At 42.7% G+C, this 17,133-nt stretch overlaps 1 protein-coding gene across 3 annotated transcripts in view; it reads left to right on the top strand.

Annotated features, from left to right (window-relative positions):
- Positions 1-668: 668 nt before the first annotated feature.
- Positions 669-17,133, top strand: part of Tep1 (telomerase associated protein 1) — a 39,884-nt gene continuing 23,419 nt past the window's right edge. For 2 of the 3 annotated variants that reach the window (XM_047540098.1, XM_047540096.1), the window contains exons 1-12: positions 669-821; positions 5,268-5,768; positions 6,905-7,084; positions 7,331-7,465; positions 8,171-8,332; positions 8,751-8,912; positions 9,149-9,226; positions 10,363-10,487; positions 10,692-10,849; positions 14,457-14,566; positions 15,098-15,188; positions 15,407-15,593. In XM_047540098.1, the coding sequence (XP_047396054.1) occupies positions 5,292-5,768; positions 6,905-7,084; positions 7,331-7,465; positions 8,171-8,332; positions 8,751-8,912; positions 9,149-9,226; positions 10,363-10,487; positions 10,692-10,849; positions 14,457-14,566; positions 15,098-15,188; positions 15,407-15,593 (1,865 nt within the window). In that variant the 5' untranslated portion in view covers positions 669-821; positions 5,268-5,291. Of the gene's footprint in view, positions 934-5,267; positions 5,769-6,904; positions 7,085-7,330; positions 7,466-8,170; positions 8,333-8,750; positions 8,913-9,148; positions 9,227-10,362; positions 10,488-10,691; positions 10,850-14,456; positions 14,567-15,097; positions 15,189-15,406; positions 15,594-17,133 lie in introns of all 3 variants that reach the window. The other variant, XM_047540097.1, reaches the window with a different exon arrangement.

Below are 17,133 nucleotides of genomic sequence, written 5' to 3'. Positions count from 1 at the left end.
CTGGCCCTCATCTTTATAACAGTACTAGCATTATCACCCTAACACAGGACACTTGTCTCTTTTCCAAGCCTGGTTGTATTTTCAGGGAAGCGATTCCACGTTAGCCATTCAGAAGGCTTCGGACAGTTGCTTTGTCAACCGGGAATCTCTTCCAAGGGACAGAAATGGGACGTGCTCTCAGTTAGCCCTACTTCATTTTACGTCTCCACTTCTTTACAGGCTGGACTTCTTGTCTCCTTTTAATCATATTTACCCAAAGAAACTTTAGGATGAATTAAGAGTCCAATTATCTTTGATACCAGAAAAAGAGATACACAGGCAGCGACCATGCCAGTCTTTTTCAAGAAACAGTGTTTGAAGATACAAAAGAAAGGACACGAAAATTAGCAAACGAGGAGGGGAACTTGGCAAGGTCTGAGCGACAGGAGAAAAGAGGGCTAAGGCAGAAAAACGAGAAAGAAGAAAAACAACAAATTAAACCCAGGGGCCAGAAAAAGCTGCAAGAGTCCTCCAGGCGTCCCTGACTAGCCTCTCGGCTCCCTGGGGGCAGCCCCCCCGCAGCCACGCCCACGCCCGGCCCAGGCCAGAGCGTCTCCTGGGACTGCGCGGCGCTGACCCCTCCCTGGTCTCCGCCCTGCTCCTCATCTGACTTCCACCCTTCCCCTGAGCAGAGCCCAGAGTTGGACTTGTGCTTCCGGTTGCCTAGAACCGGGATCCTCACGTCGTTCACACAGCTTCTTCAGCCCCCATTTCTCCAAGGAGTGTCCGGGGCCTGAGCGCTGGGGTCAGCAGCTGAGCGCCGGTGGAGAGGGCCTGGGCCAGTGAGTAGCCACCTGAGGCCCCGGCTGGGCGGGAGCCTGTGAGGGCGAATCTCCTCCTGGCTACCCGAGGAGGGCGTGCAGTGTGTGAAAGGGAAGATGAGAAAGCAGAAGGGTGAGGGGGAAAGGAGGGATGGGGGGCAAGGGATACAGAAGAGGAGGGAGGAAGAGATCAAGGGAAATGAGTCCGCCTTCCCTGCCCTTTGCGCTCCTGGGAAAAGAAAGTAGGTGTCACAAACGGAGTAGGGTGAGCACTTTGTACTAGCAGAAGCCTAGAGCATGCAAACTGTGCCAGACGGCCATACTGCCTCTTAACAGTGAGGTGGCTATCAGTGTGTTAACACGACAAGGTCTCCAAGATATCTTAAGTCCAGAATAGTGTGGTCTTGTTTGTGTAAAGCAAAAGAAAAAGAGGTGGTGGTGATGGGGAAGAGTCATGTGCATATATCTGTACATGCATAGAAAGTGTCTGAAACACTATAAAACTGTTCATGATAATGAAACTCTGTCCTTGTCTCCACTGCCCATCCAGTAACCATAACAAGATTTTGAGAAAAAGGAAAAAGTTTATTGATTTGCTTGCAAGGGGGAAACACTGGAGGCTACTGTCCCAGAGGCTGTGATTCTCTCTGCCATGGGGAACACAGGGTTTTTTAAAAGAGAAATACAAGAGCTGGGACCCAAATGTTATTAGTAGATAAAATTAATTTGTGTCCAGCTGGTGTCTTTCAGAAAGGTGTAGCTTCAGTTCCCAGGTTTGGAGTTTTCTTCTTCTTGTGGGCAGTGACACTCTTCCAGGCAGTGAAGGACGTGATAGCTTACTTAGCCTGGAAGGGAAAAAGTGTTAGTCCTGTTCCCAGTCAAGCTGCAGAGTTTAAACTCAAAGCATGAAATGGAACCTGGTTACTTTAGCAGTGGTTATCTGTGGGGAAGGGAACTAGAAACGGCAGGAGTACTTTAACTTTTCAGTTGTGTGAATCTCCCTTCACAAACTCTAGCGTAACAACAGCAAAAATGTTTTTTACGTGTCTTACTTTTCTATTCGTTTTCTTCTGAGACCTCATTTTTGTTGTTTTTGTTGTTGTTTTGCAGCATTGGGGGTTGAACCCAGGAGCACTCTATCACTGAGCTACATCCCTGATTCTTTTTATTTTTCATGTTGAGACATGTTCTTACTAAGTTTTTGAGGTCAGCCTCAAACTTGCAATCCTCCAATCTCAGTCTCCAGAAACCATCTATTCCCCCACTCCTTGGTCCTAGAGTCACTTAACCACTGAACCACATCCCCAGCCCTTTTTATTTTTTATTTTGAGATAGGGTATCACTAACTTGCTTAGGGCCTCACTAAGCTGCTGAGGTTGGCTTTGAAGTTGTGATACTCCTGCCTCAGCTCCCCCTTCCCATAACCACTGAGCCACATCCCCAGCCATTTATTTATTTATTTACTTATTTATTTATTTATTTATTTATTTATTTATATTTGAGACGGAGTCTTGCTAAGTTGCTTTTGGCCTTGCTAAATTGCTGAGGCTGGCTTTGAATTTACGATCCTCCTGCCTCAGCCTCCTGAGTCACTTGGATTATAGGCATGCTCCACCACACTTGGCAATTTGTCTTTTGGATGTTAAGTTTTTAAAAGTTTTTTATGTGTTCTGGATATTAGTCCTCTGTCAGAAGAGTAGCTGTTGAGAAAATCATTGCCTGTGCCTATATGATGGAATATGACCCTACATGTTCTTCTAGGAGTTGCATAGTTTCTGACCTAATTCCTAGGTCTTTGATCCATTTTGAGTTGACTTTTGCGCATAGAGAGATAAGGATCTAGTCTCATTCTTCTACATAGGGATAACCAGTTTTCCCAGTATCATTTGTTAAAAAGGCTGTCTTTTCTCCAGTTTATTTTTTTTTTTCTTTCTTTTTTTGTACTGGGGATTGAACCCAGGGGTGCCTAACCACTGAGCAACATATCCTGCCCTGCCCTTTTTTATATTTTATTTAGAGGCAGGGTCTTGCTGAATTGTTTAGGGCCTTCTAAGTTGCTGAGGCTAGCTTTGAACTCATGATCCTCCAACCTCAGCTTCCTGAGGTGCTGGGATTACAGGTGTGCATCACTGCCCCTGACCAGTGTATAATTTTGACACTGTTGTCAAGGATAAATGACTCTTTCTATACAGGTTTGTCTGTTTTCTGTTCTGTATCATTGGTCTATATGTCTATTGTTATGACAGTACCATGCAGTTTTCTGCTCTGTAGTATAATTTGAAGTTGGTATTGTGATGCCTCTGGCATTGCTTTTTTGACTGGGCTTTTTTTTTTTAAAAGGCTTTCAACAAAGGGGAATGGAGAAAATTGGATAGATTTGAAAGATGTTAAGAGAGTAAAATCAATAGGATTTGGTAGTATACTGAAAGATAATAACAAAGAATAATCTCCATTTACTGAATAATTCCTAAGTGTCAAACACTGCTCTAATTGCTTCTTAAATTTTTTTCTCATTTATTCCTATAACAACTCTGTGGGGTAGACTTTTTTTTTTTTTTTTTTTTTTCAGTTTCATAGGTAAGAAAACCAAGACAAAGAGAATTTAAGTAACCTGCCCAAGCTTCCAAGGTAGGGAAGCCTGGATTCAATGTCAGGTCTGTGTCACTCCAAACTCTCTGAACAGAGTGACAAAAAGGGGGAATGGATTTGGGGCAGAGGTGTGAGGGAGGGAAAAATGAGACATTTGGGACCTATGGAATTGAGGAACCTTTTAGTAATCTGAGAAAAGATGTTTAAAAGGCAAATGGATAAGTGAATATGGAGCTCAGAGGAAAGATCTAGGTCAAAGAATAAATTTGTGAGTTGCCAGCATGGAAACGTTATTTGGCACTACTGTGTAGGTGCAGTGAGAGCACCCCAGGAAAGTATGTAGAAGGATTAGAATAGAACTGTAAGGAACATCACTGTTAAGAAATGGTAAAGAAAGAACCCTCAAAAAGATGTAGCCATAGTTGTAAGAAGAAAGAAAATCAGAACAATAGCATTGTGGGAGACAAAGAGAGTTCCAATTTGAAAGTGATCAACAGAGTCATTCCACTTGAGGGGTGAGATAAAATAAGGGCCAAGATGTGTCTTTGTATTTATGGTTGAAGTCTATTCATTACCTAAGAGGACAGTCTTGGTGGACTTATGGGGACAAAATCTCACTTAGTTGATTGAAGAGTAAGAAGAGGACAAGGAAATTTTAATGGTAGGCATAAACAAACTGATCAAAATATTTGTTTCTCTGCAGCTAAGAATCTAGGGTCAACATTATAAGTGAGGTCCCTTAGCTGGGTACAGTGGTGTACACCTGTAATCCCAGCAACTCAGAAGGCTGAGGCAGGAGGATTGCAAGTTCAAAGCCTGTCTTGGCAACTTAGCAAGATCCTGTCTCAACAAATAAAAAGGACTGGGGATAGAGCTCAGTGATAGAACATCCCTAGGTCTAATCTTTAGTACTGATTAAAAAAAAAAAAAGTGAGTTTCCTTTACTGAGTTTTGATCATAGTAATAGTCATAGGGATCTTCTTTACCTCCTCATGAGAAGACATATCCCTTTTTGGGTTAGTCAGCTTTCTGTTGCTGTGACAAAATACTTGAGATAAATCAACTTAAGGTAATAGAAGGTTTATTTTTGGTGCATGGTTTCAGAGGTTTCAGCACACAGTTTCTTGGCCTCATTGCTTTGGGCCTCAGGTGAGGCTGAACTTCATGGCAGAGTATTTGGGGTGTAGTAAACCTGTTCGTCTCCTGGCAGCTGAGAAGCAAAGGGAAAGAGAGAGGAAGGGGATGGTAACAAGATATATTTTTCGAGCCCCTCCCCCCTACTATTGTGATCTGTTTCCTCCAACTAGGTCCCACCTCCTTAAGTTTCCACCACCTTCTGCCAGAGGGGACCAATCCTTCAACACCTGAGCCTTGGGGCAAACAGTCCAGATCTAAACTGTAACACTCCCCCTCCAGCCATTCCTTTTTTTTTTTTCCCCTTAAATTTTCCTATTCTTAAGTTTCTGCATTGCCTTTTCCTACATTTCTCCCTTAGGACATTCCCTAGATAAACAGGATGAATCCTGTCCTGTGTGTGTGTGTGTGTGTGTGTGTGTGTGTGTGTGTGTGTGTATTGTACTCTCTCTCTCTGTTCCTCTGTCTCTCTCTTTTACAGTACTAGGGATTGAACCCAGGGCACTCTACCACTGAGCTCCATCCCCAGCCCCCTTTCTAAATTTTATTTTGAGACAGGGTCTTGCTAAGTTCCTGAGGCTGGCCCTGAACTTGTGATCCTTCTGCCTCAAGCTGCTGATATTGGTTGTTCTCTATCTGAAGATCACTGGTATAACCAGGCAGGAAATGGGGAAGACATATTCCCAGGGCAAATACACTTCCTTTTCTGCCAGGTGCTCATCACCTATCTTTCTTTCTTTCTAGGCATATGCTAGTTGGGCTCCAGCTATGGAGAAATTCCGTGGGCACGTTTCTGCCCATCCAGACATCCTCTCCTTGGAGAATCGGTGCCTGGCCATGCTCCCTGTTTTGCAGCCCTTGGAGAAATCACATGAACATATGTCTGCTCACTCAGACATCCTCTCCTTGAAGAACCAGTGCCTGATCAGAATTCTTGACCTAAAGACCATGGAAAAACCACATAGGCAGGTGTCTGCCCATCCACACATTCTCTCTTTGGAGAACCGGTGTCTTGCTACTCTCCCCAGCATAAAGAATGCTGTGTCTGCCAGTCCCTTGCTCCAGTGTCTCCAGATATCTCCCATGATGCAAACTGGTTTGTGCAGCCTGAACACCAGCAATCGACTGCTCTCCGAGCCCGGCAACTGGAGGATTCAGTGTCTCTCTGAGGGATTAGGTCTTCTGACTGGCCCCGGGGTCCTGAAATCCATCTCTGCTACAGAAAGAGTTCAGAAAGCGACTTTGGTAATGACTCCAGACACTCATTCTGACTCCAGTCTTGTCTGTTAAATGCTCCTGCCACTAGTATTTGGTACCTCAGTTTCCCTCTGTAAACTACTCTGTGTTTGGATACCTTCTCTCTTCAGAGTCTCTTCTGAGGTGTTCATTACTCTGTCTTCTTTAGCATAATTACTCTTTTTTTTCATAATATCTCTTACTGCAGATCTATTTCAGAGACCGGACAATAGATCAAAAACAGTCTTTATAAAGCCTCTCCTTAGGAGGAGCACCAGTGTGATATTACTCTAGCATAATCAGTTCAGTGCTTTTGAAATCAAGCATGAGGTATATCTGCTCTACCAGAGCTCAGTTTCCTGTATGTACTCTGGTAGATCTGTTCACTAAACATACTTATGTAAGCACATTTAGTGCACAGGTAAGAACTGGTAGACAAGTACACATTGCTTCAGTGTGGACTTGGCATTTGGGCTGAGGGAAAGCTAATCTGAGCCCCACACTGTCTGCTAATAGACAACAAATAGACAACCTTGGGCAAGACTTGTAACACTTCAGAGTCTTAATTATCTCAACTTTAAAATGAAGTCAACAGAAACATACTTCACAGTTTTATTGTCAGGATTATAACTACTGCCATTATACACTGATTTAGGGCTTTGCAGTTGTCAGAGTTATAAATACGTTATTCCATTTAATTTTCTGCAACCCTATCAGGGAAGTGGTTACCAGTGAATGAGGAAGCTAAAGTTAAGCAACTCAAGGTTTCTGGGGGATTGATATGGGATTTGGCTCCTTTTCTTCTGACTCTAAAACTGTTAAATATAGTGTTCTAGAAGGGTGTGAGGAACCTAGGCTCCCAGGCTATGACATCAATATGGAGATGACAGCTGGGAGGAAGACCCAAAAACATCTGGGCAAAGACTCAGAAGGTTGAGTAGGGAAAAGTGGTGTTTGTGACAGAGAGAGCACTAAGTCAGAGACAGGATAGACCAGTGCTGATCCATGTGGGGGGATGAAGGGAATGGGCTTATGGGTATTAGATAGAGATGTGGACCCTATCTATCTCTGGGAGCTGCCTTAAGATCTGTCTGTTTGAGGGGCCATGGGTACATACTGTGATTTCTAACTACCACTAACCCTAGGGTCATTGGTGCTATTCAGAAGAAGAGGAAAAAACGGAGAAGAAGGAAGGGGCAGAGGCCTCAATGCCCTTTTATTATCTAAGCTTGGGAGAGGAAGAAGAGGAACTGGCCCTGAAACTCACTTCTGGGGATTCTGAATCTCATCTGCATCCCATTGATCAGGTCCTTCAGGAAAAAAAGGTGAAAATTCCAGTGTTGGAGAGAGGATGGTGATGGAAGGGAGGTTGGGGTGGAGACCTGGAACAGGACCCTTCCCCAGAAGGAATATGACCCAGCTCTTTATTTCTCACTTCCTAATCCCCTATTTTAACCTCTCAGTTGGACAGATGTCTTCCCAAACCTGGGGTCCATTTTCTCTGTAAGTTGTCCTGCATGGATGCTTATTACCTCACTCCTCCTTCCTTTCCTTTCTTTCCCAATTCCTAGATGGCTCTCATGAGCTTGCTGTGTTCTACTCTGGCCTCAAATGTAAACATCAAAGATGCATCTGACCCCATCCAGGCTTCCATCCTTGAAGTCTGTAGTGAACTTGCTCCCTTGGAGCCTGAGTTCATCCTGAAGGTATTGTGGTATGAAGGAGGGGTTGGGAATAGGGAATGTGGTCATGGCGTGTGAAGCGGGTGGTGACTTGCCTTCCATTGGGGGTAGAAGAAGCTTCACTTAGGAAGGGAGTAGAATCTCTGGATGAGTTAGAGGCCTGGTCTCTGGGGTCCTGGGGAGAGTGGAGAAAGATAAGAGTGGGAAACAGAATAGCAGGGTTGTTTAGTTTAGTAAGTACACAAAGGCTGCAAGACTCCTCTCAACAGAAATGTGGGCATGGCTCTTAAGGCACTTATAGTATTATTAAGAAAACAAAACACTTCCTCAAATATCATATAAATGCAAGTGGGGTAGTAGAAAGTGAATGTTTCAGAAGCAGAAAAGGGGTGGGGGACATTTTCTGTAAGCCTTTGATTTTAATCACCGATTTGAACCCTTGGTAAGTTTTTTTGATGGATGTTGATCTGAGCCCTCTTTCAAAGAGGGAACAGTCTGTTTGACTTGAAAGTCAACCAGTGGACTCAGAAGAAGACTTGATGGAAAGGAAGATAAGAGCTAGAGTATGAACCTTTGGGGAAAAAAAAAAGAGCTAGAGTATGACCTAACATAGTCTAACATGCCAAGCCAAGAGGCTCTGGTCTCTGTATTTGTATTTTGTAGGCAAATATGGAGGGCTCTGGAAAGGTTTCATGCAGGCAGATTCAATAAACAAGTTCTGTGCCCTAGGCAGCTTTGTACGCTAGGCAGCAGCTGAATATCCGAGATGTGGCCAACAAAGTCGTGGCCATTGCTGCTTTCTTGCCACTGTGCCGCCCCCACCTGCGACGATATTTCTGTGCCATTGTCCACCTGCCTTCTGATTGGATCCAGGTAGCAGAGTTCTACCAGGTATGGCATCCACTTCCTTGAACTTTGGTCCTCACTGGGTTCCTTCTTTTTTGCTCACTGTGTCCCTCGAGAAAATTCTGAGATAGTTCCACCTTGCCTCAACATTCCTCAGCTTTGGTGCCCAGGGAGCAGCTTCTGTTTGCACCAGACTAGGTTGCCTAACAGGGAGAATACTTTTGAGAAGGGCTGGACCAGAGTTTCAGGGAAAAAAAAAATGTCTTATTCTGGACCTCATGTTTGTAATAAAGAAAACAAAAACCGGAGAAGACACTGACTTGCCCAGAACCACAGAAATTGTCATTTTAGAACTGGTGCTAGGAACCTGCTCCCTATTTGGTGGTTTCCTAACACCATAGCCTTGTTTTGTTTCGGAGGGTCTGGTTGGGTCTTGCTTCTGATGCTCTTCTCTCTCTGACAGAGCCTGGCTGAAGGAGACCAGGAAAAGCTGGTGCCCCTGCCTGCCTGCCTCCGTGCTGCTATGACAGACAAATTTGCACAGTTTGATGAATACCAGCTGGCTAAGTACAATCCGCGAAAGCATCGTGCCAAGAGACGCCCCCACCGGCCACCTCGCCCTCCAGTCAGTCCCTGCCTCTGTCCTGGTCATTCACAATCTAGGCCCCTTTGCTCGGGGAAGGAAGGAACAAAAGAATGTGGTGATCCCAGGGTCCTACACTAAGAGTCTGACATGTTTCTACACCAGGAACTAAAGGAGTCTGAGAGGTTCAGAGGAGATGGGTAGAAAGAGCAGGGATTGGTTGTCTCCAAGGATAACTTCCAGTTCCCTGTTTGAAACTGCTTCTCCTTTTCCTACAGAGGACAGAGCCTCTATTTTCTGAGAAAAAGAGAAATTTCCCGAGGTGCCTTCGGCCTCTTGAAAATGAACAGATTAAGGTGAGTCCCTTGTTCTGTTATCACCATCATCATCAAAACAGGTTATTAAGAAAATATATATTGATATTACAAGAAATAACCCATTCCCAGTTGGTCAACTCTTTTTTTCCCCTCATTCTATTAATGTATCCTAAACTTAGCTCATCTGCCATAGAAGATTCTTTGAGCTTTTAAACTACTCACAGCCTGCATTGTGCCGATGCCTCCCGTTTTAGTCAGCCTTTTTGCTGTTGTGACTAAAAGACCTGACAAGAACTGTAGAGGAGAAAAAGTTTATTTGGGGGCTTATAGTTTCAGAAGTCGATAGGCAACTGGTTCCATTCCTCAGGGCTTGAGGTGAGGCAGAACATCATGGCAGAAGAGTGTAGTGGAGAGAAGTGACTCACACATAGATCAGGAAGCAGAGAGAGACTCCATTCACCAGATACCAACTATGTACCCCAAAGATATGCCCCCCCCCAACACCACCTCCTCTGGCCATGCCCTTTCCCCTTCAGTTACCATTCAGTTAATCCCGATGGGCTAAGGCTCTCATAACCCAATCATTTCACCTCTGAATTTCTTGCATTGTCTCACACGTGAGCTTTTGGGGGACACCTCACATCCAGACCATAACACTTCCACTTTCGTGTTCAGAAGCTCTGTGACTTAAACAAGAGCTGCTTTTCCCTTTCCCTCCCTCTGAGAACAAGGATGTTCTCTGTTCACTCTGTTTCCATCTTTGTTTTTACATGTCCATCATCCCATGTTAACTACTGTTAACTCAGTCTTGTGTGAATGAAACACAGGGACCCCCCAAAACCCTGCTTTTCTTTCTTTAAATTGGGTCTATGTTGTTCAGGCTGTCCTCAAACTCTTGGGCACAGTGACCCTCTTGTCTCAACCTCCCGAGGAGCCAGGTCCAGGTACATCACTGTGCCCAGCTCATGGGCTCCTATCTTTTCTTTTTTTCTTTTATTTATCATGGAAACTTTTGTTGCTATAGATTTTTACTCTCTATTCCTATTCTTTGCCCAAATCTATTTGGGGGAAAGAAATTGTCTCATAGGTATAGGATGGTCTCAGGTTCTGATTTCCAAAGAAAGTCCCTGATTCTAGCGAAGTGTCCTCTGTGGGACTTGGGGCTGTTTCCACAGTTTGAGGCCACCTACAATGCAGTGCCAGAGAAAAAGAATCAGCCGAGGTTCACCTTGAAGAAGTTGGTACAGCGCCTGCATATCCACGAGCCTGCCCAGCATGTCCAAGCCCTGCTGGGCTACAGGTGAGAAGCTACAGCCCAAACATACACCCATCAAGGTGACTTGAACACAGTTCAACACCCATGGTCCAATCATGGGAATTCTCAACCCCAGTGACATGAGTTTGGGCAGGCATGGCCTGTAAATATGACTGTCTTTGACTGACTCATCTTCCCTTTTTCATTTTCTGTTATTTGGAATGAGAAGCTCTTTCTTCTCTGTTCTAGGTACCCTTCCAACCTACAGCTCTTTTCTCGGAGTGGCCTCCCTGGGCCGTGGGATTCTAGCAGAGCTGGGAGACGGATGAAGCTCTCTCGGCCAGAGACCTGGGAACGGGAACTGAGCCTGCGGGGGAACAAAGCTTCCGTTTGGGAGGAACTCATTGGTAGGGTGACCTTGGCCATTGCGCTCCCTTGTTCTCTTCTTCATTTAAGCCACTACATTTTAGACCCTGGTTTTGAGATTTCTGTGGTATGGTGCAGTTCTTCTCTTGCCTGGTAGCTGCATCCTGAAAATCGGATTTATAAGGTATACCATTGACTACACTAAGTGGACAGTGGTGCTTACTTTGAGTAGTGTTGGCATCATAGATCATTATTCCAGCTGTGTTTAGATGATACACAAGTTTTTACCAACTTATGACATAAGTGATACCTCTTCTCTATACACATATCAACATTAACTCATTTCAAACAAGGTGGGCTGGCTTTTGACATATTGGAATCTCTACAGAAACTCATGTTTAGTTCATGGGAGTTTTAGGTAATTTGTCCACTCTGAAAAAGGAAAAAAATTTACATTGGGAAGAACCAAGTTACCCTTTTTCTCTGTGGTATTTTTTTTTCAATTTAACTATAGAAGGCTCTTTCTATTTTCATATGTGTGTATATACACACACACACACGTGTGTGTATGTGTATTTATATACACACATATATACATGTATATGTGTGTGTATGTGTATATATATATATATATATATATATATATATATATATATATCTTGCTTGCATTTAGTTTTCTCTTTGAAAATTTAAAGTAATTTTCTCCTTGTTGAAAAACATCTAATTTTAGACCTTTTGACCAAGTTTTTTAACTTCATATTTTGGGACTTTAGAAACCCAGATATCTTTTACTTTTTACTCTGTGCACTGTCCATCATAGATTGTACTCAAGGCATCCTGAATTTCTCCAACTGCTTGTCACTCTTTCTCACTGTGCAGGTAGGTATCACTGGTGGTGTGTGTATCAGAATCACCTAGGAATTAAAACACACATATACACACACCCTGTCTGACTGAAATAAGTTAAGGATAAAGGAGCCTGGCTGGCAGCTGGTATAGGCAGAAGATTCTGTGGGTACCATCTCGACTTCCTCCCTCTGTTTGAGAACCACTGACCCTGAAAATTTAAACTGTGTTGGTTGGGCATGGTGGGTGACCCATACCTGTAATCCCAGTGACTTGGGAGGCTGAGGCAGGAGGATCAAAAGTTCAAAACCAGTTCCAGCAACTCATCCAGGCCAGAAGCAACTTGGCCAGTTCCTGTCTCAAAATAAAAAAATAAAAAAGGCTGGGGATGTGGCTGGTGAAATGCCCGTGGTACCAATACTTGGTACCAAAAAAAAAAAAAAAAAAAAAAATTATATTCTTGTACTAATATATTATGTACTTTAGGAAATGCATAAATATAAATATATAGTCAACCCAATATGGTGGTACAGACCTATAATCCAGCTATTTGGGAGACTGATGCAGTAGAACAACAAGTTTGAGGCTGGCCTGGGCAACTCATTGAGACCTTGTTGCAAAATAAAAAATAAAAAGGACTGGGGATGTAGGTCAGTGGCAGAATGCCCCTGGGTTCAGTCCCAAGTATTACAGAAAGAAAATTATCTATATACACACACAAATAAATATAAGTAAAGGAAATATAAAATATATAAGTATAAAGTAAAAAAATAAGATAAAATATAGTTAGGTATAGACTCATTCTTGGAGACTGTAGGTTTCATAAATAATAAACATTTATAAATAATAAACATTTTTTGGAATTAAGTCAGCAAATTTCTCAATTTGAAAGAAATTTTCTAATGTCTAATATTCTAATGTTATAAGTATGACCTTATTTCCTATAAAAAATTATCTAGAAAGCCTTTCATACAGTTTCTCTAGCAACAGTTGATTAAAACTTGAGTTGTGGGGCTGGCGATATAGCTCAGTTGGTAGAGTGCTTGCCTTGTAAGCACAAGACCCTGGCTTCAATCCCCAGCACTGCAAAAAAGAAAAAAAGAAACTTTTAAAACTTGAGTTGATAATGGATGCAGAAGTGCCTTAGTTACCTAACATCATTTATAGTATGTTAGGTAACCATTGTTCCATACAGTTTGTGAATCAGAATTATGACTGGAGTCAGGCCTAGTGGTGCCTGCCTATAGTCCCAGCTATTGTGAGCCCACGAGTTTGAGACCAGCCTAGACAGCATAGCAAGATTCTGTCTCAAAAACAACATTTGTACAGCCAGAGGAATGAGAAATTATGCTCCATTTGTGTACAGTGTGTCAAAATGCATTCTACTGTCACGTATAACTAATTAGAACAAATATAAAATATACATTAAAAAAAAGCATTTGTTTGGCTAAGAGTGTAGCTCAGTGGTAGAATGCAGGCTTAGCATGCCTATAGCCCTGGGTTTAATCCCCAGCACCAAAAAAGAATTATGACTGGAGAATCCTAAGACTTTCAGAAGACTGGAAGCTTCTATCTACCCCTTCAAAAGGTGCCACCATCCTCTGAGTAGAAGCTGCTGGTGGTGTGGGCTAGTACTCAGGTTGGGTACTTAGAGTGCAAGTCTCACAGGCCTGGTATCTAAAGCAGTCTGAATGCACCTCTGGGAGTATGCAGGAAAGAAAGGTCACACTTCCTATTTATATTCATTTTGGTTTAAAAGAAAAGAATGAGGACCTGGGATGTAGTGCAGTGGTAGAGCACTTATTTAGCATGTGCAAGGTCCTGGGTTTGATCCTCAGTACTACAAAAAAAGAAAGGAAGGAAGGAAGGAAGGAAAGAAGGGAGGGAGGGAGGGAGGAAGGAAGGAAGGAAGGGGGAGAGAGAGAGAGAAAGAGAGAAAGAGAGAGAGAGAGAGAGAAAGAAAGAAAGAAAAGAAAGAAAGAAAGAAAGAAAAGAATGTAAAGACTGTTTCCATGCAGATGGAAACCATATAGTCACCTAGTCCAATATTATATGATAATATAGTACATACAGTACTATGTATTCGAATGATATTCAGCATTAACCAAACAAAACCTCTAAAATTGACCTATCTTAAAAAGATTATTATTAAGAGATTATGGTAGAAGAGGATAATACTATTATCACAGGGACAAGCGAACAATAAGAAAAAAACAAACATGAAGTTGTACTTACAGTGTAAGTCTTTTTTACCTATATTTAAGTGAAAAATAATGAATAATCGGATCTTATAAGAAGTTGGCCCAAAAAATTTTTAAAAATTGTCAAGTAAACTATTTGAAATATGGATTTATATTTGTTATGGTAAATAGTGAATCTCACGAGTATATATATCACAACTTGAAGTGTTAACTAACGAATGTCCTACATATACAGAACTTATAAATAAACAAACCTACCCTAGGAAATTTCACTTTAACTGTCTGTAGAGTTTGGAAACCATTGCTGTAAACTAGAGAATACATTTTGTCAGTTGAACCCAATCTCAGGGCTAGAGTCAGCAGATAAAGTGTAAGTTGTTTATTGAAACAGCTATCCTATAAACAGTGGTATTTTGCTCCACGCTTCTGACCAATCTTGGTTCCATCTTTCCAGACCTTTAAAACAGGTGGAGTAGAATAGATCATACCTTAGTCCCTCACACCCTCTCTCTGGAACTTTTCACATGACCTCTGAACTTGCTCTGGCCTCTGACCTCTCTCTCATCCCTCATTTGCTTTCCTCACCTTGTGCCTTCCACAGACAATGGGAAGCTTCCCTTCATGGCCATGCTTCGGAACCTGTGCAACCTGCTGCGGGTTGGAATCAGTGCCCGCCACCACGGGCTCATTCTGCAGAGACTCCAGCATGAGGTGCGAGTCGGGGACGTGTCTCCTGTGGCTCCGTGATGAGATGGGGATATGGAGGTGCCACTGCTACAGTCAGGCTTTTCCAGATGGCTGAGGAAGGCCTTGGCCACCAGTCTGTTTCCATGGGGGCTGTAAGTAGGTGTGGAAATGTAGACGCGTTTGGGAAAGACGGGCCTGGGGATCCTGCAAGTCCTTTGAGAAATTACAGGGTAAGAACTTGTATTTTTATTTTCTGAGCTCATTGACTTACTAGAAAGAGGCCCTTTGGTAATTAAACTGACTTTAGAGGGAGCATGTTATAAAAGAAATGGGGCTCCTGTTATTTCCCTGTCTTTACCTCTTCTCATGCTCTAAAGTGACAACGTTTTTTTCTTTCTTCTTCCCCCTTCTCTGTATTTCTTCTCTAAGTCCTTTTTCCCCTTTCTCGCCTTTCCAAAATCTAATGAAGTGGTTACCTCATTGTCCTGATCCCTGAGGTCCTGGTGGCCCCACCCTCCCTGGTCCTCTGCTCATGTCCCCTTTCTTGCGTTTTAGAAGTCGGTGATCAACAGTCGGCAGTTTCCATTCAGATTCCTTAATGCCCATGATTCCATCGATAACCTTGAGGCTCAACTTAGAAATAGAGGTATTATCTCCCTTTTTACAACGCTGCTTACCTCTTGTGTCTAAATGAGATAGCCCCTCTGATACTTTTACCCTCTTGCCTTGCAGGCTCAGGGTGTTGGGTAGGCAGAGGTCAGACACCTCCTAGCCCTAAGGGTCAGGGCTCAGGACACAGTGCTGGTGGGACAAGGTGAGGGACTAGAAGCTTCCTGACTCAAATATTTACTTGTCCCCATACAGCATTGCCCTTTCCTTCCAATACAAACCTGATGAGGCGTATAATGATCAGAAACTCAAAAAATGTCAGGAAGACTGCCAGTTCGAAGAGCCTTTGCAACTTAAGTCGTCGGGAGCTGCGAGGAGCAATGAAGATACCTGTGGTGTACGAGCAACTCCAGAGGGAGAAGCTGAAAATACACAAGGCCAGGTGTGTGTGTGCCATCTGGGAGCCTCAAGTGGACAGTAAGAGGCATGGTGACAGGGCACAGGAGTCTCCTGGGAGCCCCAGCTATTTTTTTGGTCAAGATATGCTTGTCTGTCGGCCATCTGTGACTCAGACCTGCTTGGTCCCAGTCATTTCTAGCCCAGCACATCTTGTCTTTCGCATTTTGCCATAGAGAGGTCTTGAAACCAAAGCTGTGCCTCCAGCCTCCACTCTGTTGTCAGTGATCGTTTCATTGCTCCCCTTCTGTCTCTGAAGCATCTCCCTTTTCTTTTAGTGCATGTTGGTGTCTTCTCTGACTGCTCTGGTTTATGGTTTTCTTTCTTCTCTGTGACACCTATGGAGTGGTCTTTTTCTTTCTTTCTCTTTTTGTATTTCTTTTTTTTTTTTTTTTTTTTTTTTGGTACTAGAGATTGAATCCACAGTTGCTTTACCACTGAGCTACATCCCCAGTCTTTTTTGTTTTTTATTTTGAGACAGAGTCTTGATAAGTTGCTGAGACTGACCTTGATACTTGTCCAGATGATATGGCTGTCCAGACCAGTGTGGTAGCCACTAGCCGTGAGTGGCTATTTAGCAGTTGTAGTGTGGCTGGTCTGAGTTGAGACACTGATCTGAGTTAAGATATGCTGGATTTTGAGGACAGTCTAAAAAATAATGTAAAATATCTCATGCGTAATTTTTGAATTAATTGCATGTTGGTGTGAAAATTTTTATAGGTTAGGTTAAATGAAATCAAATAACAAAGTAATTGCATCTGTTTCTTTTTACTTTTCATTTTTTTCCACAGTGTTGGCAATTGAACCCAAGGTCTCAGAGAAGCTAGGCAAATGGTTTACCACTGAGCTATATACCAAGCTCTTTTTACTTTATATAAATGTGCCTACTAGATTTTAAATGTGTGTGTGTGATTTTAATTAATTATAATTTAATTCTGTTGGACAGTGTAGGGAAAGACTAATGAATTGTCTAGATTGAAAAATATAATGAAAAAATTTAAATATGTACATAAGCAATGAGAATAGGGTAATAGACTATTTTAATACTGTCAGCACGGTCTAGGGATGTAGCTCAGAGTGTTCACCCAGTGTGCGTGAGGTCCTGGACTCAATCCCCAGCACTGAAAAAATAAACAAACAAACAAAGCAAAACAAAAACTCAAAACAGTAATGAAAAACTATTAGCTGGATTCAGTGATTTTTCTAGATTTTATCACATGTTCTTTACTGTTCCCTTTTCTCTTTTTCCATTTCTTTCTTTTGAAGATGACTATAATACAAATGCCAAATAATGTGACATAGTCTATTTTATCCCTCTAAATTTCACCTCTTTAAAAAATGGACATTTTCACTCAGTATAGTGGTGCTCATCTATAATCCTAGCAGCTTGTGGGACTGAGCCAGGGGGATCACAAGTTCAAAGGCAGCCTCAGCAACTTAGTGAGGCCCTAAGCAACTAAGCAAGACCCTGTCTCAAAATAGAAGATACAGAGGGCTTAAGATGTAGCTCAGTGGCAAAGCACCCT

The sequence above is a fragment of the Sciurus carolinensis genome, chromosome 2, assembly GCF_902686445.1.
Source record: "Sciurus carolinensis chromosome 2, mSciCar1.2, whole genome shotgun sequence".
NCBI lineage: Eukaryota > Metazoa > Chordata > Mammalia > Rodentia > Sciuridae > Sciurus > Sciurus carolinensis.
Note: the sequence above shows the minus strand (reverse complement) of the source record. Positions and strands in the feature narration are given on the sequence as shown.